Source organism: Thunnus maccoyii, chromosome 11 (assembly GCF_910596095.1).
Source record: "Thunnus maccoyii chromosome 11, fThuMac1.1, whole genome shotgun sequence".
Lineage (NCBI taxonomy): Eukaryota > Metazoa > Chordata > Actinopteri > Scombriformes > Scombridae > Thunnus > Thunnus maccoyii.
Genome location: NC_056543.1, coordinates 914102 through 936051, shown reverse-complemented (window position 1 = coordinate 936051; position 21950 = coordinate 914102). Strand labels below are relative to the sequence as shown.

The 21950-nt window shown below is 42.7% G+C and overlaps 1 protein-coding gene across 2 annotated transcripts; it reads right to left on the bottom strand.

Annotated features, from left to right (window-relative positions):
* Window positions 1–9622: 9622 nt before the first annotated feature.
* LOC121907158 (chymotrypsinogen 2-like) lies at window positions 9623–15365 on the bottom strand. 2 transcript variants are annotated; one of them, XM_042426565.1, is made up of 7 exons: window positions 15257–15365; window positions 13188–13291; window positions 13025–13104; window positions 12449–12527; window positions 12185–12368; window positions 10111–10241; window positions 9623–9976 (listed from the first exon to the last, which is right to left on the bottom strand). In XM_042426565.1, exons 1-7 carry the CDS (start codon window positions 15315–15317, stop codon window positions 9815–9817), a joined length of 801 nt encoding a protein of 266 aa, XP_042282499.1. In that variant the 5' UTR covers window positions 15318–15365; the 3' UTR covers window positions 9623–9814. The 2 variants fall into 2 exon arrangements, with proteins under 2 accessions (XP_042282499.1, XP_042282500.1); XM_042426566.1 differs by having other exon boundaries at window positions 15266–15362.
* Between the last annotated feature and the right edge of the window lie 6585 nt (window positions 15366–21950).

Here is a 21950-nt window from a genome sequence, read left to right as displayed (position 1 = left end):
ATGCCAACCTAGTGCTGGAAGGCAACAAGATGCCTCGCACCAAGATGGATGGCAGAACAGGACCTCCCAGGCACCGACCACCTCGTCGGCGGGGTGGGAAACAAAACCTCAGGGGTGATGACCAGACCTCCCCCCTGACTGAGCTTTTTCAACCATTTCCACTCCCTAGATGCATGGAGCAACCTCCACATCGAAGGGGGGTGGAGCCATTGTGGTAGTGTCCCCTCCGGTGGAGTGTAGTGTACTGTACCTGTGGTGTATTTTCATTCAAAGTCATTGGTGTGCTTAAAGACAATATTAAGCTATGCAGATTGATTTTATAAGTTTATAAGCGATAAGGGCTAGTGTGATACAATTTGTATTGGTGTAGTTATAATCTCATGAACCATAGTTAATCACAAGGTACGTATAGAGGCACGGTAGAAGAATCATAATCATACACTGGAGAAATTTGAGTGTGTTTGTATTACATGTCACTTTGCTTGGGTCTGCTAAAGTCTTCACCTTTTAAAAAAATACTCTCTGGAGGAGATCAAGAAATAAGGGTGTAAAATGACTAGAATAACTTATAAAAAATAAAAGGCCAGAAGACAACTTGGCAATAATGGTGTAAAATGATTCCCAATACTTATATAAAAATTGGATATAATCAGGTAGAATTGAATATGCCAGTACATATCCTCAAACAGCTCAAAACCTGTTTTGAAGAGTTTTGACCAACAACGAGTGACGGAGATAAAAGTAACATAATAATTGGTCAAAAACTAGGGAGGGTGGATGATAAGGTGTGACCTATGCCGACCCAAGGGAATAAAAACAATGCCCCAAAGAAAAAACCTTTGGAGCGATTTGGTTTGTTGTAAAAGTGCTGATTGCTCCCCTTTTTTGCCGGCATTAAAGAACACTTTGCTGCTTGGACCTCTGACTCCCTTTTTATTTTCAAAGGAGAGTTTTTTGCTCTGGTACCTTTTTCTGCAACAATTTGATACAACATACCCACAACCCAGCATACACTACCGCTTACTACCACTCCCTCCGTTACCATGGCTCCCATCAGCTTGCAGTTTGTTTCCCCATAACCTTTGCATGCCTTAGATATTATGTCAGGTTTGAGGTCAGGTGTAACATAGGTGAGCATGTAAGTTAGACTAAGTTCTTAGATCTGCTACTACTACTGCTATGCAACCTTCACAAACACATCTGACATATAGTCTTGGCATTGCACTTCAAATCCAGTTCCAACTAGGATTCACACATCCTGTACAGGTACATTCAACACACACAGGCCAGACTGGACTCCCTCCTTCCATCCAGCATGCCAGTCTGCGCCAGTCCACTGGCTAACTCCAGCCTCCTTCAGGAGTAAGCCTATTCATTTAGCCACCTTTCCTTTTTCCTTTTCTTTTCTTTCATTACCTTTGTGTTGTGTTTAGTGGTGATAACCAAAGAGCAGCAAAAGGAATGTGTTGGTTAATTCTTGAATGTACATAGGTCTGTTAGAACACTGCTTGGACTCTGCCTCTGTCACTAGCCAGACTTTGCCTCAGACTTTGCTCTGTCATTGGCAGACTTTGCCTCAGACTTTGCCTCAGTAGCTGCCCAGACAAGCCTCTGAACTCTAAACTTTGTGAACTGTATGGACTGTTTCAACCCTTTCTTGTTCTCAGGAAATACAGACTGTTCTAGCCTTCCACCTGTCTCTGGAGCACGTGGACTGTGTGACCACCAGGTTACTTCTAACCCACAGGGACTACTCGGCCCTTGGGTTGCTCTGAAGATTGTGGCCAGCACCCCACTCTTCAGACCAAAGGGGGGATGTTGGGCCTCAAACCATGAGGTCACACAGAGAAGGCCTACATGTAACTTGTGAGGCCTGACCACGAGGTGCTTGTTCCTTTGTTTCCCCCGAGAAAAAGGAATAGCGCCAAAAATGCTTACAGACAATGGGAGTCCATTGCAAACTCCATTTCCAAGGATGCTTTGCGATTTTCGCACGTCAGCAGGGAGCAGTTAACATACAGTCTCATTGACAGAGACGCTCCTGCACAGCGGAGCGTCCTGATGACACAGCCATGACATCACCGCCCCTTTAAAAACTGAATGTGCCCCGAAGCACACGCCTTTCCCATGTCACTGAGCTAGGGGTAACTCCTGTTCCTCTGTGAGTCAGCTGACTAAAGGGGGTACCCCACACACGTGTTTTCCCCTCATCAAAGACTCCCCTCGCCGTACGAGACAAGACTTTGCCATGTTCACCCGAACACATTCCCGGATCCGAGAGAGACCGCTGCTGCAACCAGCGTCCTCAAATTCCCTCGAGAAGGAAGTAACGCTTCTTCACCGAGTCGACTCTGCTGTTCTCTCCGCCACGCCACTGAGAGCCAGCTGCCGTGCTTTTCGCCGACCGTGCGAGAACGGCCACCGTCTGCATCCGAGCCCAGGACAAAGCCGGACATAACGACGGATTACACACACACTCTGCTCGCTTTCTGAAGCGACCCAAGTAAGAGGCATAAGTCTGGGCAGAGGCAGTGTTAGTTGTGTGTTCTCATCAACATCAGTTGCTGTTGTTTAGCATTTAGCTCTTAGCTTTTGCTATTGTTTGATGTGTTGTTGATGGACCGCCAAGTCCATTTTTCCTGCTTTACTCTTAGGAGTATTTTAAGTTTGCTGCCTGTTTAGTTGTGTTCACCACGCTAGACTGTTTTGTGTTTGTCCCGCTCGGGACTACTGCTGTGTTTGTGCCATCGTGAGTCAGGAAGTAAGTTGCTTTGTCGGTCAGAAACCAGACAACGTGCGTTACAGACTGCCGTCCATACACACACTCACACATACTCACACACACACACACACACACACACACTCACACACACACACACACACACACACACACTCACGCACACACATACACACACACACACATACGCACACACACACACTCACACACTCACACACACACTAATACACACACACACACACACACACACTCACTTCTCTTGACCTTTGTGTTCAGGGTCTGTGTGATATGAAGACATGAACCTGATTCAGATCCACCATTCTGTTGCTGCCTATTTTGTCTTTTTAAAGTGTAAATCACTGAGGAAGGCACAGCAACATGTTCTGCTCAGAGATGTTCCATCATAGATTTACTCGGGTGTGTTATTGTTATTGTTATGTATTATTATACTGTTTATCAGATTGTTTCCTGCTGGACCAAATTAACTCTAAACTTTAAAATGGACTGAATCAGCCGATAAAAGCAGGAGGAGGATCAGGAGTGTTTGGTTATCACAGCTCTGTGCTAGCGTGGCTTCATTAGCTATAACAACTGAGCTAATCTTTTCAGGAGACATCATTCTTGATCAGGATGAAGCGAAAGTCTGGAATCATGCTGTAGGTCCGTCCGAGTTGCCATGGAAACAACCTGAGAAGAAAACCAGAGGATTAGTTATCAGTCCCTGCTGTGTGATGACTTTTCTCCCAAACTGCAGTGCAATGACACAAATCAGTATTTTAAAAGTTAGCTTTTACCTAATTAGTCCAGGCCATGGTGATGCAGGCTGGGTTTTCATCCTCATATGTGCTCTGCCTCCTGAGCCACAGCCGCCTGTTAATAACAACATTAATGAATAAGAAAATGTCATCTGAGAAGCAAAACCCACAGTTATTAAGCCTCAGATGAACGTATCAATATTTTGATCATCTCAGATCTTTTCTCAGGACAGTCAGAAAACAAAGTTCAGAGAAACTACAGGAAGAAAATCAACCTGAAACAATAAAACACGTCCCCTCATGCATCTCCAGTGGAAATGATGCTTGTTTTAGAACATTTTAAGTCAAAAGAAGTTTGATTTATGCATTTTATTCTAAACACATACACACAGCGAGGCGTGTGAAGCTGGTTAAACACGCCGTGTCACAGCAGCACTCTTTGGCCTGACCCAGAATCTGGATTCAACCTTTGAAGACAGTTGAATGAAAAGTTTGACTGGACCATCTGTCAGCCGCCTGCAGCCGCTCCATCAACACACAGGGTTTGTTCTCTTTACTGACATCACCTGTTTGAACAGCTTTTACCTTCAGCATCGTCAGTTCAGCCTCAGCAGAAAAGCCACAGGAAGCTGTTTCACAACTGAAACGTCTTTCACAAGTTAAAGCAGTCAGCAGCTTCTCACAGGTGAGGTTTGTTAAATGAGGAACTTTATACAAGTGTTGCCACATTTCAAAATGCCACAAGGTGTCCCAACGGCTGCCTTCATGTGAATTTTACACACATTTAAAGTCCAGAAGACATGAAAGCTGCTGCTGAACACTTTATCAACCTCACAACAAGCAGCCACTTTATTTATTTGATACTATTTCATCCTGATCCTCGTCTCTTCTAAACCAAAACTCTTCAGGGTTTAATGTCAAACTGTCACATTACTGGAACACATTTACAGAAGCAGACATTTTATTCTTCTTGTAATTCTTTTTTTAAAATCTGACTTGACCTTCTGTTACAAAACAGCAGCTGTTGTCACTGTGATACTGCGACCTCACAACAAACTAAATCTATTCATTTCAATAGAATTGCTGCAGTCAGGGTGAAGTAAAACAAAGAAAGACCAAAAAGAGACACAATATAAAGATCATATATAAAATAGAGAGAAAGAACACTGCTCAAAGGCAGGTGTAAAGAGGTGGGTCTTCTGCTGCTTTTTAAAGGTGTCCACAGATCTGAAGTCTAAAGGCCAACACACATCAGGTGCATCAATGTACAGTACAGACAGGAAGTCAGACTTTACAAGCTCTTTTCTGGACACAAGTAGGCTACTGGTGGCGTCCTGAGGATTAATATCTGCAGTTAGAAAACACTGCAAGTTTGCCAACAACCTGAGCGACCCTGAGATGCCATCTGAAGACATGTTTTAATATCAGAGAGATGAAGATCCACTGAAAGCAGCTCTCTCGCAAATTCAGGAGGTGGAGAAAATGACGGTGCACCGGGGAAATAGGGAGTAATAGCGTTAATGAAACGGATGTCCGATTATTAATGTGGTGGGGGGCATGAGAGGACGAGGAGGTGAAGTGTGCGTGCTACCTGGACCGGGAAGCGGGTGCTACATCTGCAATGAGGACAGCGTTTCAGGTTGGAAGGTCTGCACAAATGTGCAGGAGCGAGGTGGCTCAGGTCGAGGAAGAACACCCGAGCATCCTACGGTGCTTTGTCCCAGTCGTGGAGTCACGAGCCACCCAGTCTGCACTGGCCACAAGAGGAGGAGACACAGCAGTGACAGGAGGGGCCAGAGCTGGAGTGGGACTGCAGGGACATAACCAGGATGGTACCGGAGCTTCATCCATCAGGGATATGAAGCAGTTAGAGAGAGTTAAAGGAGGTGGTGGAGAAACTTTCCCCATAACCAAATTCCTCCTTCACTGTGATGAACAACTTCAGCCCAGGACAGTGCGATTCACATGCCGACCTCCGGATCAGCTGGCGGCTCCAGTGTCCGGTACCCCCACAACCAGCTCTCGTTCGGTGGAATGGCCCCTCACTTCGGCCGCAGCCCAGTGCTGGTGTACATCAAAGGCAGCCAGGGAAGGGTGGCTGCAGAGGCTGAGACCAGTTGTGATCAGGGAGGAAGATGATTGGGCCACCTGGGTGATGAGGCTAGAGGATGACAAATATGCTTTGCCTGGGCAGCAGCAGATCAGCTGATCCTTTTTTCGAAGTTCTGTCTTCAGGTGGTGGATATCCTCCTTCAACTGTAAATATAGATGATTGCAGTCCCCACACGCAGCCATTATAGCTGAATTTGCATGCACATCCAACAAGCTTCTAACAACCTTGCCTTCCGATGTACCAAGCGCCAGCTTCTCTCCCTACTAGGACACCTGAATTTTGCCATCCACATCATCCCTCAAGGGTGATCCTTCTTCTCCCACTTACTGTCCCTTTCTGCTGCCGTCCCATCCCTCCACCATTTCATAGTCCTGGGTGACGCCTGTAAAATGGAGCTCAGAATGTGGCCTGACTTCCCTTCCTCTCAGAACAGCATTTCCTTTTTTATGATAACCACATAACTCAGCACGAAGACATCCAACTGTACACTGATGCGGCTTCCTCCATCAGATCCGGTGGTTACTATGGTGGTAGATGGTTCGCCTCAGATTGGCCAGTGGAACTGTCCTTGCCCTCTGCTCCCTCAGCGCTCGACAATCCATACCCCATAGTCATCACTGGCCTTCTTTGGGACTATGAGTGGTCCAAAAAGTTATCCTCCTCCCCTCAGACAACCACACCGCTGTCAATATCATAAACAGAGGTCGCTCACAATCACTACACATCATGTAGTTCATCAGCAGTCTGACCCTTATCTCAGCCCAACACTAATTCATCATCCACAACGCCCATGTTCCAGGCTACAAAAATTCCATCGCTGACTCCCTCTCCCGTTTCTCATTTCAGAAATTCAAATCCTTGGCAGCAGACTGAGGTCTTTATCTGACACTGGTCCCTCCGTTTTTAGCCACAATCTTCACCTGAACCCTCAGCTTCTCTGTCTCGTCACCACGTTGCAACAAGCAATCATAAATAGTCTCACTCCTAAAACTCTTTCACCGTACTATTCAGGTTTATGCTATTTGAAAAACTTCCATACAGTGCACAGTCTACCCTTTCCATCCGTGGACATCATAACATTAACCAGCTCCATCACTTACGTCCACTCGGTTCTCAGAATCAGAACATTTGCTATTCAAGTATACCTGAGTGGTATAAACTTCTTCATCAAACTGTTTTCCAGAGCTCCAGCCCCCTCCATTTCGCACCCCCACATCAACATGGTAATCAAAAGCTTAAGAAAGGCAGAACCTCAGCTTGCACTGAAACATTTACCCGTGACAGCAGACCTCCTCACCCGTTGTATCCAAACTGTCCATGAAGGATATTTATCCCCATCCATTGACTCAACCCTCAAATCTATGTTCCTCCTAGCATTCTTCTGTTTACGGTGATCAGAATTCACCACCACTGCATCTAATTACAACCCATCACGGCACGCCTCTCCGACATTTCTCTCCACTCCCCAGATATCCTCAGATTTAACCTCAACAAAGCAAAACCAACCAGCTTGGCCTTTCTCATCCCATTTTTCTCTTCCTTTTAAGCTCTCATCTGAGCCCTTTCAAACTCATTTAAATTTACATAAACCAGAGACTAGCCCGCCATGCTTCTCCTCAAGATACCACTCTTCACCACAGAGTAACTATGCACTTCTGGTTCCACCACCATGCACAATTCCAAGTGCATGAGGCATCTTCTGCATAGTGCAGAATGAATGTTTCATTATGTCCCCAGAAACTCAACCACATGTACCCATCATGTCTTACGGTGCAAAGACTGGCAATGTGAGGTTTATATTAAACACTGACATGGCTGTGGCACAGGCCATTTATTTTAGAATATGCAGCAGCTCGTAGCTTCGCCTAAATAACACCAAGCTGAAACAGAGTAGGATCCCAACAAAAATACCAAAAGTACAAAAATACAAAAAAGCCAGTTTTAGTTAACAAGTTTATAAAAACGTTAAAAGTTTTATTTATAATGATAGATTACTTCACCACCAGTCTGCTCACTACTGCTGTAAGATGGCTTTAACATCAATAATACTGTCACAATAACTGATCAAACCCAATAATTACAAACTTGATCAGCCACATATCACTACAAGTCCTTCTCAGTGACTCACTTATACATTTGCAAACCACAGACGGCTGCAGTTTGGTGAAAACTTCAATGACACAAAACTACTGTCACACGTTTAACTGTGGAAGTTTTCACAACAGACATCAGAGACTTTTACATAAATATGTTTCACAAGATCTTCTTGCACATCTTCTCAGTGAATTACACAGAACAGTGGTTGCACCATAGAAGCACACACACACACACACACACACACTTACAAACACACACACACCACTCACACACAGAAACACACGTACACACACAAACACAAACACACACACACACACCACACACACACACACACACACACACCACACACACACACACACACACACACACACACACACACACACACACACACACACACACACACACGCACACACACACACACACACACACACGTCCCTCCTGTCCAATCCTGTCGCTCCTCGTCTGTATAAAGGTTCGTCTCTCAGACGGAGCTTTCATGTTCGAGCCATGGTCTTCCTGTGGATCCTCTCCTGCTTCGCCTTCGTCGGCGCCGCCTACGGTAAGACAGCTGAGGGAGTGAAGCATGCTGGGTAGACTGAGCTGCTTGTTTTTAATTTACAACTATTATATTTATTTATAGATTTCATATTTAGCGGCTCTGGGTGGGCGGCCATCATCTACCGACCGGTTGAGAGGAGAGAGAGAACAATGCAAGTTCCACATAGAGATGTATAGTAATAATAATGGTAATAATCATAATAAGACTAATAATAATTGTAGCAGTGGGTGTTGAGCAGCTCTGGAGGCAGAAATACCTGCAGAAAGCAACAGGAGGAGAGAGGAGAGAGACAGCTCACAGCTCCTCGTATTCCCAGGAGGTCTCCCATCCAAGTACTAACCAGGCCCCATCCTGCTCAGCTTCCCACATCACAAGAGATCCTACGTGTGCAGGGTGGTGAGGCCGTAAGACTTTATGAAGATAAAATGATTTTTATAAGTGACTGAAGATAACTGGACACAGTCTGAGATCGAGCCGTGTTTATTGGCTGATCACTTTAAAAGTGTTGATCTTGTTACACACACATGGACACAGTTGTATTCATGAACATGTGGTTGTTTCAGTATAGCAATAAAGGTGCATTCTGGGAGTGATTGACAGCTCAGATTACATGTTTAGAAAAGATCAGGATTCCACATTTAACTGCACTTCAACTCCAGCTGAGAACAACTATTACTGATGAAATGATAATATTACAACCTGTAGATTAAATTAGACCATTAATATCATTGATTCAAGAGGAGTGGAACAACCTTCATGGGGATCAGTAAAGAGATGGAAAGAGATGCTGTAATAAGATTGATGCTTTATTAAAGGGAAAACACAAACTGTAAATGTCTCGTTAAAACAAAGAAAATACATTTTTATAGGTTTATTTATTTATAATTGCTTCAGCAGAGAAAGCCTTTCAGATTTCGACGTCTTACTTTAATAAACTTTTGACATGTGGTCTGTTTGTCTTTATGCTAAGCTAAGCTAACTGTTTCCCCCTGCTTCCACTCTTATGCTAAGATAGCTGTTTTCCCCTATTTGCAGTCTGATGCTAAGCTAAGCTAGCTGTTTTCCTTCCAGTCTTTATGCTAAGCTCAGCTAGCTGTTTCCTCCTCCTTCCAGTCTTGATGCTAAGCTAAGCTAGCTGTTTTCTCTTCCCTCCAGTCTTTATGCTAAGCTAAGCTAGCTGTTTTCTCTTCCTTCCAGTCTTTATGCTAAGCTAAGCTAGCTGTTTTCTCCTCCTTCCAGTCTTGATGCTAAGCTAAGCTAGCTGTTTTCTCTTCCCTCCAGTCTTTATGCTAAGCTAAACTAGCTGTTTTCTCCTCCTTCCAGTCTTGATGCTAAGCTAAGCTAGCTGTTTTCTCTTCCTTCCAGTCTTTATGCTAAGCTAAGCTAGCTGTTTTCTCCTGCTTCCAGTCTTGATGCTAAACTAACCTCTTCCTGACTTCCAACAGCATCATGTCGAACAGTTTTTTTACTTTGATGTGAATAAATAAGAACAAGCAGTGTGTTTTATATTTTGTATGTTTTATTGAGCTTCATTTTGAGCAAGTGAAACTCTCTCAGTTGGCGGCGATGGTCCGGTCTATCCAGGCGCGCAGTGCTGTGACGCGGGCGTACACAGCAGGCGTCATGGTATTGCAGGGGACTCTTCCAAAGGACACGACACCAACCAGAGTCCAGGCACCAGCCTTCTGACAGACCAGAGGACCTCCAGAGTCGCCCTGAAAACAAACACACACACAAAATAAGCACACAAACAAACAAATAACATGCGTAGCTGATAGGTACGTGTTAGCATGTCTATCTTCCAACATGTTGCTAATATGCTTGTTGGTGGTTAGTGTGCAGCACCCACCCTGCAGCTGGAGGTTCCGTTGGCTCCGGCACAGATCATCTTGGAGGTGATAGAGCTGCCGAAGAATCGACGGCACCGCCTATTGGTCAGCAGGGGGAGGGCTGCCTGCTGCAGCCGGGTGGCCGGGTTACCTACAACACATCAACACATCACACTGATGTCTATACTGCCCCCAGTGGTCAAAGCATGCCATGTTTCCTGTGTTAACACTCCCCTTAGTGGTCTGAGAAGCTGTATAGGTGAGATTTAACCAGGTATAAGGCACTGACAATAATAATAATAATAATAATAAGAAGAAGAAGAAGAAGAAGAAGAAGAATAAGAATAATAAGAATAATAATAATAAATATAGCCATAAGTGGCAATTTGCGGGTTCAAGCTTTTTAGCACTTCACAGAGGGAAGCAGCTCGATCAGCCAAAATTAAAGGTGAGGTGGTGAACGAAGATGAGCAAAGTCACTTCAACTACTTAAGTTCTATTTAAAGGAGTGAGTCACCAATAATAATAATGATAGTCACTGTTGTAGTGGGTCAGGCCCCAGCAGCTGTAAAGCACTAATAATAATCATAATAAACATAATTGATGTGGATATTTTGAGTGATGGTCAGCACCTCAGTGGAGAAAAGTAGGCACGAGCCTTTGATGTCTTAAAGCTGAAAATGTTTGTTGAAGCCCTTGATCAAGGAGAACTGAAATAGCAAACATTGAAGTCTTCTGCAACTTGGATGCTGTCTCTTTCCATTCTGTCCTCTGTAGGTCTGACTCTCAGGGTCCTATCTTATGGCCGGTGCAGAGCGGCGCTATGCGCAGCGCAAATAAATGTGGTGAAAACAATGATTAAACTAACGAAGGAAATAAATCTGCACAGCTTCTAGCTGCTGCCAGCAGCAGGATCAGAACCTTGGAGAGCTCATCAAGTCCTGATAACTGTGTTGATGATTCTTTACATGATTAAAATTAATTCTTTAATCTTTGAACAATATTCAACAAATATTCTTTAACATTTTTGAGGTTACAGTGATCAAGTTTCTATACTTTCAACAATTAAAACCTGCTGATTTGACCTGATACTCCCTGACTGAACAAAACGATTTTAAAGAAACCAAAGCTGTAATTAAAATAATAAATCTTTTCAAAAACCAAACGAAGACAAATTTGCAACAAATGAATGAACAGGATCTTAAACTGGCGGTCTGGGACCACGGGAGGGTCCAGGAGCAGCAGTGTGCTCATTATGGATCGTGCACTTTCCCTTTGCGCACGAGCAGATCCGTTTCCTCTGCAGAGAAGCGCTCCTTCTTGCTACTCGGCAAATGTGCCGTTATAATAGCAATCCGCCAAGGTGCAAGCACACCTGGCTCTTAAAGGGAATGGGAGATGACACTGTGATTGGTTTATTGCATGTTACGCTGAAAACACACCCATGATTAATTAGGAGACTATGGACAACCCCTTTGAACCGTGCGCCTGGCGCAGCGACCATTTTTCCACCGCTAAAATAGCAAAAGTGGATTTGGACACACCCTCAATGCCATAGCGTCATGTGCTTCAGACCATGCGCTTTAGATCGTTAAAATAGGGCCCAGAGGCTTTAACCTAAGCAGATCAGCCTACACTATGAAAAATTAGTCTAATTGGTTCACTAGTTTCTAAACAAGGAAGTGCATTTTACCCGTGTTAGTTCAGGTCACGTTGCATGGAACTTCAGGTCACTGTCAGCACATTCTGGCTACACATTCACCTATCTTTGTTGTCTAGGAAGGCCCCCTCCAACCTTGGTAACCACGGTAATGCTGATTTACCCTTTATCAGAGAGGCCTCTGCCTTCCCCAAAACATCAAAGAGGGTTCTGGAGTCTCAAGGAGAGGAGAGAATTGTCTCCTTTCTACTTAAGAATTACAGTGTGACCTCAAGGCACCATTATTATCAGGCCTCAATAAGCAGGAATGAGACTTTTAAAATGTACAATTAGTAACTAGCCCAGGCTTGACCCGATGTAACCCAATTTGTAACCCCTAAAGATGGAAAATTCCATAACAATAATAATAATAATAATGATAATAATTAAGTCACCGTTGCCATTGGTCCAGCCCCAGCCGGTGGTCATGCACGTTATGCCTGCAGGGACGTTGTCTCTGGTCTCGGCCACGCACACGGGGGAAACACGCCTGTTTATCTGGGCGGGTCTGGCCAGCTTGATGAGCTGGATGTCGTTGTTAAAGCGGGTGGGGCTGTTGTAGTCGGGATGTGGGAACGCCTGACAAGAAACGACATCATTAGCTGGTGAACATGCAGGAGCTCAAGAGACATGATGAAGTCCTGCTGCTTGTTGCTCACCTGGCCGACCCTCATCACCTGGACGTCTTCCGCAGAGGAGCGGAGGTTGTGTTCGCCGAGAACCACAAGAGTCGACCTCCTACAGGAAAGGATGTGAGTGAAACGGCCAATAAAAAAACAGCTGAGTAACACCTGAGCAACAGGAGGCGGAGCCTAATGTAAACACCGTCTGTTATTCAAATGACAATAAGTCCCATCATGATGTCAGCTGACCCTTTTTAAATTTCAACAGGTGTATTTTCTCAGATAAAAATGCTTGAATGTGAAAATTAAAAAGTGATAATTCAGTGAACCAATAAGCTGCATGTTCTCATCTAAAATCATAATCATTCAACAATTTCCATAAAACATTTGATCTTGCTGGAGCTCGGCTTGAGGACTTGTTGCTATGACAACAGTTTAAAATACATTTCAATCCAATTTTGAAGCACCGAAAAAATCTAATAATTTCTGTCAAATCATCAACAATTAAATCAAAATAACTCAGAACTCAAAACCTCCGTTACAGTGTGAAGATAGAGGTGAAGATGACAGGTGAGGGTTAAAGGTTAAAGGTTAAAGGTCGTTGGTGTTTACCTGATGGGACAGTGAGCGGCGGTCACCACCCAACTCTCGTTGATGAGGGAGCCTCCGCAGAAGTGGGAACCAGGTCTTCTCTGAAACAACCACATGTTCATGAATACAACTGTGTGTGTGTGTGTGTGTGTGTGTGTGTGTGTGTGTGTGTGTGTGTGTGTACCTGCAGGGACACCTGCCAGGGCCAGGAGTGAGGCTTCGCCTCCTTGCCGTTCACGATATCAGAGTAACCGCTGATGTCGGGGGGGATGGCGGGAGTGCCGCAACCTGGTGACATCATCATAATGACATCATCGTAAAGACATCTTCATAAAGACATCATTAACAACAACATGAGTCAGGAAGTTTGTTCCTGATCTTTGCGAACAGACGACACAAAACACCTCGAGTCACATTTTCAGTAAGAAACGATTGTTAATAAGATCAATACTTTTAAAGTGATCAGCCAATAAACACGGATCGATCTCAGACTGTGTCCAGTTATCTTCAGTCACTTATAAAAATCATTTTATCTTCATAAAGTCTTACGGCCTCACCACCCTGCACACGTGGGATCTCTTGTGATGTGGGAAGCTGAGCAGGATGGGGCCTGGTTAGTACTTGGATGGGAGACCTCCTGGGAATACCAGGAGCTGTGAGCTGTCTCTCTCCTCTCTCCTCCTGTTGCTTTCTGCCTCCAGAGCTGCTCAACACCCACTGCTACAATTATTAGGGACCGAGCCCAAAAGGCAGATGCCTTGGCACACACATCAGGTCTGGTGCAAAATTTGATAAAATGTCAAAATTAACCCCTAAAGTGCCAAAATGTGCTCTCTAGCACCACCTATGTAAGTATAAACTATACGTAACTGTAAATATGGCCGCCACGGTCCATAGGAATGTTGTAGAGAGATCAAACCAAAACTCAATTATTCATCTCATCAAGACCTACAAATCATATACCGACACCCATGACCTAAATTCAACAGGAAGTCCGCAATTAGCCTTTCAAAATAAGACTTTGCGTCAATTTTTGCCTCCGAACAAACGCTATCTCCTCTGAGGGTATTAATGGTATCAACTTCAAACTTTAATACATGACTTATGACACTGTGCTGAAAAAAGTTAAAAACTTTGTAATAACTCGAATAGTTTGGATTTTATAAGCCCTGAAAGTTGCAGTGCCACATCACACTTACAATGTAAACCAATGGGGAGGCAATCTATGGGCATGAACTTTGTGTCAAACAGAGGCTTGTAACGTCTAAACTATAAGTCTGACCACTTTCAAACCTGTATCAATGGATTCGCAATGAAATTTGCCACTAAAATATAATTTTAATGTGAGATTTGGCCAAAGACATGGGATTTATGAGGATATTTCACAAGAAGCGTACTCTAAAATCCTCCTCTCCAACTGCTCCTGGTGATGTCACTCCCTCAGTGCTGTGAAACATTCCGCAATACACACTCATTATAAAATCACAGGAGGAGCAAGAAAAGACTTTAAAACTCACACTCTAATATCTCAAAAACAATAAAAGATAGAAAAAACATGTAAATTCAAGATTTGTGGGTCAAAGTCTCGTGACTCATTTAAAGTTCAAATGAAGTTTGTATCTAAAACTATGTGGAAGCAGTAAATGTTCAAAAAGGTGTGGGTTCGCTCACACTCTCCATTCAAATGTATGAGTTTTCTGTGTCCAGCTGCAGTTACTTATTGTCTCTACACACCTGACAGTACACATGTCAATCATCACTTTGACCAGGTCATGTGGGTTAAAAGTCTTTACTTTTCTAAAAATAGACTTGATGAAAATTAGGAAAATAATTTGTTTTACACACAAACTCATCAAGAGTTTTCAGTTTGAAATTCAAGTGAATGGGCCCAAAACTTTCATAATTTTGATGCCACAGGTGTGAGCAAGACAGACATGTCTCACCCTGCAGAAAACTCTCCTCCTGTCAATCAAACTTTCAAAATAAAAGCACACCACACTTGTAAGAAATATCCCCCATTTTTAAAAAGTAAAATGATCTGATCCTGACAGACCAGAGTGCGAGGTCCCGACCAACGCTGCTTGCAGCTTTAATTATTATTAGTCTTATTATGATTATTACCATTATTATTACTATACATCTCTATGTGAAACTTGCATTGTTCTCATACATATGAGCTATTATATCATGCATATAATAGTTGTAAATTAAAAACAAGCAGCTCAGTCTACCCAGCATGCTTCACTCCCTCACCTCTCTGACCGTAGGCGGCGCCGACGAAGGCGAAGCAGGAGAGGATCCACAGGAAGACCATGGCTCGAACATGAAAGCTCCATCTGAGAGACAAACCTTTATACAGACGAGGAGCGACAGGATTGGACAGGAGGGACGTGTGTGTGTGTGTGTGTGTGTGTGTGTGTTTCTATGGTGCAACACACTGTTCTTTGTAATTTACTGAGAAGATGTGCAGGAGGATCTTGTGAAACATATTTATGTAAACGTCTCTGATGTCTGTTGTGAAAACTTTCACAGTTAAGTGTGTGACAGTAGTTTTGTGTCATTGAAGTTTTCACCGTTTCACCGTTTCACTGCAGCCGTCTGTGGTTTGTAAATGTATAAGTGAGTCACTGAGAAGGACTTGTAGTGATATGTGGCTGATCAAGTTTGTAATTATTGGGTTTGATCAGTTATTGTGACAGTATTATTGATGTTAAAGCCATCTTACAGCAGTAGTGAGCAGACTGGTGGTGAAGTAATCTATCATTATAAATAAAACTGTTAACGTTTTTATAAACTTGTTAACTAAAACTGTTTTTTTTGTATTTTTGTACTTTTGGTATTTTTGTTTTGGGATCCTAAGCAATTAAGCAATTCTATTGAAATGAATAGATTTAGTTTGTTGTGAGGTCGCAGTATCACAGTGACAACAGCTGCTGTTTTGTAACAGAAGGTCAAGTCAGATTTTAAAAAAAGAATTACAAGAAGAATAAAATGTCTGCTTCTGTAAATGTGTTCCAGTAATGTGACAGTTTGACATTAAACCCTGAAGAGTTTTGGTTTAGAAGAGACGAGGATCAGGATGAAATAGTATCAAATAAATAAAGTGGCTGCTTGTTGTGAGGTTGATAAAGTGTTCAGCAGCAGCTTTCATGTCTTCTGGACTTTAAATGTGTGTAAAATTCACATGAAGGCAGCCGTTGGGACACCTTGTGGCATTTTGAAATGTGGCGACACTCGTATAATAATAATATATATTGTATTATATATCATATAATAGTAATAATAGGCTGAGAAATAGGATTTATAAATGTGTTAAAATGAAAGAATAGTATAAATAAGAGATATTAGTTAAAATATACAGTATTAATGCAGTATAAATATACACCGTTCAGTATTGCACAGTTGAAAACATAAATAAATTATGGGGTTATGAGACGCCACAGGCAGGAATGACTTCCTGCGGCGCTCTGTGCTGCGTCTCGGTGGAATGAGTCTTGCACTGAATGCTCTCCTGTGTTTGACCGGCACGTCATGGATTGGGTGGGAGACATTGTCCAAGATGATATGTAACATGGACAGCATCCTCCTCTCTGACCTCGCGGATCAGTTTGTTGAGTCTGACGACGTCCGCTACCCTCAACCTGCTGCCCCGGCACACACCAGCAAACAGGAGAGCACTGGACCCCACAGACCCATTAAACATCCTCAGCATTGTCCGGCAGATGTTGAAGGACCTCAACCTCCTCAGTAAGTAGAGAAGGCTCTGGCTCTTCCTGTAGAGGGTTCAGTGTTCTTATCCCAGACCAGTTTATTGTCAGTGTGCACTACCAGGTACTTATAGTCCTTCACAGTGTCCACACTGAGCCCCCTGGATGGAAGCAGGGTCACCGGGGCCTTGGTCCTCCTCAGATCCACAACCAGCTCTTTTGTCTTTGCCATGTTGAGCTGCAGATGGTTCTGCTCACACCATGTCACAACGTTTCCCACCACAGCCAGCCCTGTACTCAGCCTCCTCACCCTCGCTGATACATCCAACTATAGCCGAGTCATCAGAGAGCTTCTGAAGATGGCAGGACTCTGTGTGGTGAAGAGGAAAGGAGACAGGACTGTCCCCTGCAGGGCCCCAGTGTTGCTGACACACAGTATTATAAGCACATATACTGTGATCTGCCAGTCAGATATAATCAAATATGATATGATAATAATCCAAGAATTGTCTGATGTCCATCCCCTCTGTTGTTTTCAGCCGACACAGCAGCTGTGGTCACAGATATGATGATAAATATGTCTAAGAAGGCAACCAATCACTATTTTCATTATTATTATTATTATTATTAGTGTGCAGACTCATTTGCACATTTGCATTAAATGTTTGGTCTTAAATGTCAGATGACTGTGGAAAATGTTCATTTTTCTAGTTTGGTGTCACAGAAGAAAAAGAAAACCAGCAAATATTCACATCTGATGAGCTGGAACAAGTGAATATTTGACATTTTTGGAGGCTACTGTTCACCTCCCGTTTCTCAACCGCGAGTCGTGACAGTTTTTTAAAAACCGTAACTATGATTGTTGCGGTATTTACTGTTGCCATGTCGACGAAGGTTGCCCAACTTTATGGAAGTAGTAACTTTAACCCACAGCACGTTTCAAGTGATTATTTTAGCCCAAACCATGATCTCTCCCTGAACCTAAACAGACCTTAAACACACCGTTGTCACATCATAAAACATCATTATTGTTTAACTGAGGTTTGACAAATGATGTCGTCCTGCTGATTACTGCTGATAGAGGCGTCTGATCAGAAAACGCTGCTCTGTGTCGTTCTGGAGTACATGGTGAAACAACCTGTATGCTTGTTTAATCTTGAGGACTTGTTGTTCTTGAAACAGTCATTATTTATTTATTTGACGTTCAGACTGAAACAATGAACCATTTCAACTTTAAACTAGAAAAAAACTTGAAGTCAACATCAACAACAACACGTCTTGTTTTCACATTGAAGCAGAATCATTTGAAACGTTCATGTGATTTAGGAACTTTAACCCACAACATCATCACTGACCCCTCCCCCCCGCCACCTGACGTCCTGCAGCCATGTGAGGGCCTGTTCACCGTCTAACAGCAAGTAAACAAACCAGAGAGACTCTGGATGGTCGGTACGTCGTTCTGTCCCGATAAAAACACAAAGCACTGAGGGCTGTTGGGAAACCTGCTGTATTTATCTGTTCATTACTGTCTTCTTCTCCTCCTCTTAAAAGTGAAAAGAAAGAGGTGGCAGCCATGTTTGTAGTCCTCACAGATCTCAGTATGCGTGACCTCAGCAGTGATTACAGCAGATCTGATTACAGACGTGTGGTGACGAGGTTTCCAGTCTCGAGTTTTACGCCTCAGTAACATAAAATCAAACGACTGCTGAGAGCATCTGAAGAGTCTTTTCAACAGAAGCTAAAAATGTTTTAAAGAAGTAAATTATATACGAGTGTGTTGTTCATGTTTTCCAGGTTCAGAGCCGGACTCAAAGGCTCCGGATGATATAGTTAGTTAGCCGTGCTAAAGCTAAACATGTCATGTAGAATCGCAGATAGAGGTCATGTGATACAGGAATTCACATGTGATGACCTGCTCCACCTGCAGCAGCAGGTAGACGTTTAAAGGACCTCCATCACTGCAGGAAGAGGAACAAAAGACACACAGAGAGAACAACATATACAAACCAGGAAAAGACATTTCTGAAGAAATGGTGGTGTGAATGCTTGTAACAACACATTGTGTAATAACACCCACATTTTCTTATAAACAGCCTGAGGGCGCTTTGTAATAACTTTCGCCACATTTTGTAATTAGATATTATTACACATTGTTGTGGTTATTACAAAATATGGGAGTTTCACTTGTTTTGGTGACAGTGTTATAATATGGTGCATTATGTAATAACCAGTCAAAATGGATGTCTTCATTCATAAAACATTACAACAACAAAGTTTTTTTTTAATGCATTCTAGCATGAATCATACTGACAGTAGATCAGTGGTCAAAACTACATCAAGTGTTGCCGTCGACATCTCAATAGATGTCATGTTCTTATATTAACATAATGTGGTTCAATCTCTATTTTTCTTTTTTTTTTCACATATTTATTTATTATTATTAAAAATAATCTCTTACTATTTTACAATTTACCATCTTTCAAATTAAACAAATACTAATATGATAAGAAAATATTTAATGCATTAGATTATGAATGAAATTAATATGAATATATTTCACTCTAATAGGTTCTTCACGGTCACCTGTGTAAAAGTTGTGGAGCCAACAAAACATTCTACATATTTAGGCTTAAATATCAGTTCCACTGGACGTTTTGGCTGTGAATGAGCTGAAGGAGAAGGCAAGAAGAGCTTTCTACACCATCAAAATAAAAATAACCATCAACCTTCCAGTTAGGACCTGGCTCAAAGTCCTACGTTCAGTAATAGAGCCAATAATGTTATATGGTAGTGAAGTGTGGGGTCCACTTACCAGCCAAGACCTCCCAACATGGGACAAACAGCTGCTAGAGGCCCTGCATGCAGAACTGTGCAGAAACATACTGAGAGTCCACAGACACACAGCCAATAATACCTGCAGGGCAGAACTTGGTCAAGACCCTTTAATCATTCAAATGCACAAACACCTCCAATCTAGCGACCCCCAGTCCTCCCAGTACAAAGCCCTTCAGTGCCACCAGTTGAACAAAGATCAGAGTCCCCTCTGCCAGCTGCTGCTGAAGCTCTGCCCACACACATCAAAAACAATCTGACCAACCAAATCATCTCAAAACTAAAAGAAAATTATATCAAATCACAAAGTAAATCTGAATAGTATTTGAGCCTAAACAGAGAGTCCATGCTGGCGGAGAACCCGACCAGGTAGACCATAGAAACAGGCTCCCCAGGGAGGCCAGGCTGCCTTCACTTTGTCATTAAAGGAGAAGTTGAGAGAGAATCTCACTTCCTATTATACTGTGACAAATATAAAGATTTGAGAGAAGTTTTCTTTGAAAAAATAAATCATATATTTCCTGAGTTTATCCACCTCCCTGATCTCCAGAACCTGTCCTGTCCATGTGGGGAGAAAAGTCAAAGTGCAGTAAAAGCTGCAAAATATATCAAGTCTTGTCATAATCTGAGAGAAACAAGCTCTGTAGTAAATGTCTCTGTGTGATTACATCTGTAAAAATGTCTTTTATTATATTGTATTTAATATTATTGTTTATATTTACATATTATTGTACTGCCCTGGCAATATAGATTTCTGATCTGCCAATAAAGTTTATTTGAATTTGAATTATTTGAATTTGAGTGTTATACTGACTCAAGCATCTAAGTGTTAGTACACACAGTCAGACACACACACACACACACACACACACACACACACAGCTCTGCCATTAAGCAACAGTATTACCCACATCTCCACGCAGTGCCCCTTTAGTTAAAGCAAATAAAGGCCACAAAGAAACAGGAAGTCGAGCCATATCCAGAACAAAGAGTACAGCAAGCATCCATCATTATTAACACTAAAAGACAAAAGCAAAGCCAAAACAAAGAGAGCGCTAAACCAGCCAAAACCCTAACTGAGCGCACACTATGCTCCACTGATCGGTCCGTGTCACCGTGTAACAGTTATCCAACACTAGTCTGCATTGGTTGAATGTAGAAAAATGTCAACGGGATGCTGCTCTTTGTTCAAGTGTCCTCCCGCCAAATATCTCTGTCGAGACCTTACATCACCGCTCCATCCTCAAATCCTCCTCTGGGAATCTTTAGCTGAAAGCTTTGACTTGTCATCATTATCATCCTGCAATGAGATGAAGGGAGCTATTCAGCAGAAATAGCAACTTTTAATTTGTCACCTGCTTGTGTTGAAGAAGACCTGATTCAGAATAAATGTGATTTCTTTCTTTGTGTACAAACTGTTTTGTTTCATTGGTTTATATCGATAAATACATGGAAATTTTACTGTATTCTATGTTTTGTATCACAGCAGCAGGTTTTTACACCAGTGTCTTATATTGATCTCACCAATGTGTGGTGGTTATTTGGTGGTGTGTGTGTATATTTGACGGCTTTTGTGTGATGTCTGAAGGCAAAGTTTGGTTAAATGTCAGATTACATGGTTTTGAGTGGAGAGGTTGGTGTGCACTTATGCATCTGTGTTTAGAGTTTTGGGAAATGGAGCATAATGTCGAGAAATGTGTCTTAGCAATCGTAAAACTGTGTTACAAAATGTTGGTGTTATTACACGAGGGTGAAATTTTGCCACATTTTGTCACGTTATTACATAATGCGGTGTTACAATGCTGGGTGTTGAAAGGCTGACGCTAAACTTGCTGGCTTTAATTAGGAAGAAGAAGAGTATCAATGAGTTGGAAAAGTGGGACATTTTTGGAGATTTTAATAGAGATTGTAGCTGAAAGTATGAATGAGTAGATAAGACTTGAAAATGCGAAAAAGTGTGAAAATGTTTAAGCCGCGCGCGCGTGTGTGTGTGTGTGTGTGTGTGTGTGAGGAGGAAATTGCAGAAGCAATGCTGGAAAGGGCTGAAGCAACGTTGTCAGTCTGTAGGTGCGTTTGTACAATCTGATTTTTGTTGTGAATGCACTTTTAGACTGATTGTCTACCAGCTGAGGGAGAGAGAGCTGCTTTCAGTGGATCTTCATCTCTCTGATATTAAAACATGTCTTCAGATGGCGTCTCAGGGTTGCTCAGGTTGTTGGCAAACTTGCAGTGTTTTCTAACTGCAGATATTAATCCTCAGGACTCCACCAGTAGCCTACTTGTGTCCAGAAAAGAGCTTGTAAAGTCTGACTTCCTGTCTGTACTGTACATTGATGCACCTGATGTGTGTTGGCCTTTAGACTTCAGATCTGTGGACACCTTTAAAAAGCAGCAGAAGACCCACCTCT

What these genes read in the sequence shown, in the direction of transcription:
- LOC121907158 (XM_042426565.1), bottom strand. Translation starts at nt 15,317, where the DNA reads ATGGTCTTCCTGTGGATCCTCTCCTGCTTCGCCTTCGTCGGCGCCGCC. An exon ending in CGCCGCCTACGGTCAGAGAG is followed by an intron (nt 13,292 to 15,256) that starts GTGAGGGAGTGA and finishes TGATGTCACCAG; the next exon opens with GTTGCGGCACTCCCGCCATC. An exon ending in GGGCTGGACCAATGGCAACG is followed by an intron (nt 10,242 to 12,184) that starts GTGACTTAATTA and finishes GATGTGTTGTAG; the next exon opens with GTAACCCGGCCACCCGGCTG.